General features: G+C 34.0%; 1 protein-coding gene across 1 annotated transcript; it reads left to right on the top strand.

The window, feature by feature from the left end:
- The first annotated feature begins 407 nt into the window (after positions 1 to 407).
- LOC109238705 lies at positions 408 to 3,328 on the top strand. Its single transcript, XM_019405182.1, has 2 exons — positions 408 to 693; positions 2,707 to 3,328. The coding sequence occupies exons 1-2, from the start codon at positions 526 to 528 to the stop codon at positions 3,250 to 3,252; spliced, it is 714 nt and encodes a 237-aa protein (XP_019260727.1). The 5' UTR covers positions 408 to 525; the 3' UTR covers positions 3,253 to 3,328.
- The last annotated feature ends 1,703 nt before the right edge of the window (positions 3,329 to 5,031 follow it).

Consider the following 5,031-nt stretch of genomic DNA (forward strand, 5'->3'; position numbering starts at 1 on the left):
TATCTTATGAACATACATTATCATCTTTGCAGCACTAGATCTACAACAATATTATCATCTTTGCATCTCTAGGTTTATTATATTTGATTACGATTTACCTCTTCTCTATTTTTTGATTGTTTTATCGCTTACAAAGTATATCGTTAACTTTTGAGCCAAACAGATGTATTCTCTTTCTCTCAAAAAAGCAGAAGCAAAACCTGAAGATAAAAAAACAAAAGTGAAGAAACAGACAAATAATTTAGGACTCATGATTAGAAGCATGTCTCTAATTTATAACGTAGTGGAACTCTACTTTTTTATTTAAATTTTTTGGACACCTTTTTTACTTTAATTTCGTACATAGCACCCAAAATAGTCTATGTTCATTTTATTGGTAACCTATACATATAGTGCATGCTAACACATAAACCCGACAGAAGCACAAGAGAGAAAGTAACTCACTCTTCAACAAGAGAAAGACACGCCAAAAAAAACCCACTCTACTAGAAAAAAAGAGCAGGAAAGCAAGAGAAAGACAGAAAAATGGAGTGGAGGAAGTGTTATTTGGATGTAATATTGGTGCCATTAGGTTTTATGATATGCATGGGATATCATGTTTGGTTATGGCATAAGGTTAGAACTCAACCTCTTACTACCATTATTGGAACCAATTCTAATGGAAGGCGTTTGTGGGTTTCTGCCATCATGAAGGTAACTTCTTCTTCTTTTTCTTTTTTGAGCTAGAGACTTTTAGGCTATGTTGTTCAGACTCTTCAAACATGCATTCGAGTACGTGTTGAATTCTCCAAAAGTAGTGCATATTTTTTGGAGGATCCTACACCGATGAGACAATATTTTTGAAGTGTTCAAGCAACGTAACCTTTACGTTGGAAGAGACTTGCATTCAGCAAGGGCTTGATGGTACTATTATCTTGTGATTAAGCCTAGGGGTACAAAAGTTTTTTACTTTCCAGATACTGGAAAACTTCAAAATAACTACACATATACTCATCAACTCAAAATTTGTAATGACATATTATATATGTCTAATTCTTATTACTTTGATTGAATTATTTATAACTGCATATTTACAAGATAGTTAGGCGTGGTGATCAGTTGGATCTTTGGTAATTCACATCTCTTTTGGTTTCATCAAAACTCACAAAACATAAGAAACACCAAACCGCATGTCTGAAAATCCGTTTTCATGGCTTCCTTCTTTTCGATTTTTCTTTTGATGAGGGTTTGTCAGAGTTGTTACAACGTGATAAAAGCATTTCTCGTGTGTAGCTAATACTCCCTCCGTTCCGGTTTATGTCAACATATTTCCTTTTTTGGCTCGTTCAAAAAAGAATTACCCATTTCTAAATTTGGAAATAATTTAACTTAAACTTTCAATTCTACCCTTAATGAAAAACTTTTATAACCACACAAATACTCTGGACTCCTTTTTGACTTGTTTAGGACCACAAATTCCAAAAATGTTCATTCTTTTTAAACTTCGTGTCCAGTTAAACAGGTTCACATAAATTAGAACTGGATGAAGTACTTTGTAACGGATGACGGAAGAAAAGAGAAGCAAGTAATTGCTTGTAATGTTCAAAGTTGTCCTATAATTAATAGTTTTCTTAGATAAAGAAAAAGTTTACATTAAAGGTGTTAGGCTTCCTACTAAGTAAGCTTGCCTATAATTGTGTTTTCTTTTATAAAAGTGGAATGACGTTTAACTTCTAGCTTTAGATTGGCTTAACAGTTACAATTAGTAGAATACTTGATAGAGTTTAAGTTATATACACCGTAAGTATAAGAAATTTTCATACATCATCCGATCATTTTTAAATGTTATAGTATGTAATCTATCTTATTTTCAATATTACAAATACCATATCTTAAGAAGACTTATCTATATATAGTTTGATTTACTTGATAGTGTAGATAATTCTTTATATTGATAATGTGTATAAGTTAAACTCTTCTCGATAAGTTATTAGCTGCTAATAATGTTAAACAAATTACTTCAAACACAGAGAAACCAGGAAAACAACAAAAGAAAAAGAGCAATATATAGACTTCCATTATACGAATTTTGTCAAATTAGGAATCAAGGTGTGATATCCAACTCAACTTCATTATATATATGAAATCAAGCTAATCTTCTTTGCTTCCACTCACTAACCAAAGGGTTTTCATCTTTTTGGACAGTGCCCAATCCCCTATGTCACTACTGATTTACCATTCAATCCTCGTTAAAAATCCATCGATCATGTTTCCTTAACGTACACTAAATCAATTAATCTTTCAATTTAGGGTTTTAAGTCATATGCGTGACAATGTAAAGAGTTATTACATGATATATTTTCATATGCTATAACATGTTAGTACCTATTATTTATTACATGTTACCAATTATTGATTATTATATAGTGATATAACATAGTAAATAATTTTTATACCATTGATCAACGAATGCATAGACTTAAACCAACTTTTTCTTTCCTTTTCAATTCACGGCCTTAAGTTATAATACATAGACACCAATAATATAAATAATTTATATGCTCTCGATGCGATTTAACTGGTTATAGCAGGTTATTCCAGATTATCAAATCAGACATGATATGTGGAGACATATATCTTATAGGTCAAGTTAAAATATATGATAGTGTAAAAAAAAAATTCCATCGTCATTATTGTACCGAATACAAACTCGTTTCGACTTTGCAGGATAATGAGAAGAAAAATATCTTAGCAGTTCAAACACTTCGAAACACAATTATGGGAGCAACCTTAATGGCAACCACATCAATCCTTCTATGTTCTGGCCTTGCAGCTGTGATAAGCAGCACTTATAGTGTCAAGAAACCATTAAACGATGCCATTTATGGGGCACATGGTGAATTCATGGTGGCACTAAAATATGTGACAGTTCTACTCATTTTCCTATTCTCATTCATTTGTCACACTTTATCCATAAGGTTCATTAACCAAGTGAATTTCCTCATCAATTGCCCAGCAGACAATTTGGGAACTGTGAGTCCAGAATATGTCTCTGAGTTATTAGAAAAGGGGTTTTTTCTTAACACTGTGGGCAATAGGTTGTTTTATGCTGCTTTGCCTCTTTTGCTTTGGATTTTTGGGCCTGTCTTAGTCTTCTTGTGTTTTATTACTATGGTCCCTATGTTTTATAATCTTGACTTTGTGTTTTGTAACGCAAAGGGTAAAATGGACCCTTGTGAGAATGGTAACGGTACTGAATGTGTATCTGTGTAAAGACAGTGATACTCCTACTTGACTGAGACTATATATTATCAATATGAATATTGTTGTAATTAATCAGTTTGATATAGTTTGAACTTCGTCCAATCTATATTAATTACAAATATTTACTAAACAACAACCCACAACAATATTAAACCAGTAAAATCTCACAACTAGCATCTGGGGAGGGCAATGTGTACACAGACCTTACCTTTACCTTATGAAGATGGAAAGGCTATTTGCGATAGACCCTCGGCTCAAGAACTATAAATATTTACTGCCTATAACTATAATTAGTGTTTGTTTTATTGCTAGAAAACTTCAATTTCAAGAATCAACTCTATTTTGGAGTTACTTTATGAGTTATTTCATTTATAGCACCCTTAACATTTTGTTCTGGAGAAACAAAACTATCACTTCTACCTTTTGATAGGAAAGAGAATGATGCTTAACCTTAGTGAATTATGGTTAAATATCTAAAATATATTATCGTCTTAAACCAAAAACAACTATACCGATGACTATGTAAGCTAGAAAATTCAATTATAACTGTAGGAAATTTTTGGTCCAACCATAAGGAGTGCTTTAAGGCCCAATTTGGGTTATTAGTTAATCCTATTATTCCCTATATAAGTACACTTATTGTTTACAATAAAATAACACTCTACGCTTTTTCCACGCTCTCTTCTCCCAAGTCAGACGAGAGTTTTAGATTGTAATATAGGGGGTTGCTCAGTAACAACGTGACAACCACCACCGTCCAGTGACTCCAGCCGCGGTTCGTCCGTCTTCCGCTTTCGCTACGCGAACAAGTAAGCTCTCGTTTTACGATTTCCACGTCAATCTAATGGTACCCAATAAGTGCCAAGCCTAACCTCGGTCGAGTAGTGACGAGATCAGGTCATGGCTTTACTGGTTTAAGTATAATAAAATTTAACAGAAAGAAATATCGCGGTAAAGAATTAAATACTGAAACTTTAACCAGGAAATAAGCATAAAAGAAAAACAGCTCAGAACACGGTAATAGCAACAGGGAGATCTCCCAGGATACCATCCCGTAGTCCCAAACGTAAATATGCAGGGGATTTCCCGGATTACCGTTCCGGAGTCCCAAAGTAAATATGCAGTGCTGGGGGATCTCTCGGAATACCGTTCCGTAGTCTCAAAGTAAATATGCAGTACAAGGGATCTCCTGGAATACCGTTTCGTATTTCCAAAGTAAATATGCAGCTCAACCAAACAAATATAACAGTTGCAGCAAGAAACCATAATTTAGGCTAGGTCCAAGTCAAGGAAGAACAGGAAATTTCACTAAAACATGCTGCACAGAGTTCAGATAGGCAGTCAAGGCAGTTAAGACAGTTAAGGCACGTAGGCATGCTTACTAAACAGGATAGTTACATATGCTAGTGTTGCTCAATTAAAGGAAAAACAGATATTTGCTTAATGAAAGGGGTGTTATTAGCATTCATTCTCTATAGGCATGATATCTAATAATCGGACAGAAGTAGACATAAGAGCAGGTAAAATATTTAGTCAAACGATCATGCTTTTGAATAATGTGCAGGTATTAGGCAAGTTGAGTGAAGTGTGTGATTTTCTACAGGCATGGTTTCTAAGTTGACAAAGTAGATATTATACATCTTACAGGCATGCACTCTAGTGAATAACTGAGTAGTCATGCAAAGTGCTCACTTCATGCGGTCTATAACCACGCAACAGTAGACATAGCGTCTGAATAGTAAACAAGTAGGGTGGGTGTGCTTCTCCTAATATTATGATTTCTATAGG

The sequence above is a fragment of the Nicotiana attenuata genome, unplaced genomic scaffold, assembly GCF_001879085.1.
Source record: "Nicotiana attenuata strain UT unplaced genomic scaffold, NIATTr2, whole genome shotgun sequence".
In the NCBI taxonomy this organism is placed as follows: Eukaryota; Viridiplantae; Streptophyta; class Magnoliopsida; order Solanales; family Solanaceae; genus Nicotiana; species Nicotiana attenuata.

Bases quoted from the DNA above. Each gene is read 5' to 3' on its own strand.
- LOC109238705 (XM_019405182.1), top strand. From the start codon at position 526: ATGGAGTGGAGGAAGTGTTATTTGGATGTAATATTGGTGCCATTAGGT. The intron at 694-2,706 runs GTAACTTCTTCT...TCGACTTTGCAG, and splicing joins GGGTTTCTGCCATCATGAAG to GATAATGAGAAGAAAAATAT.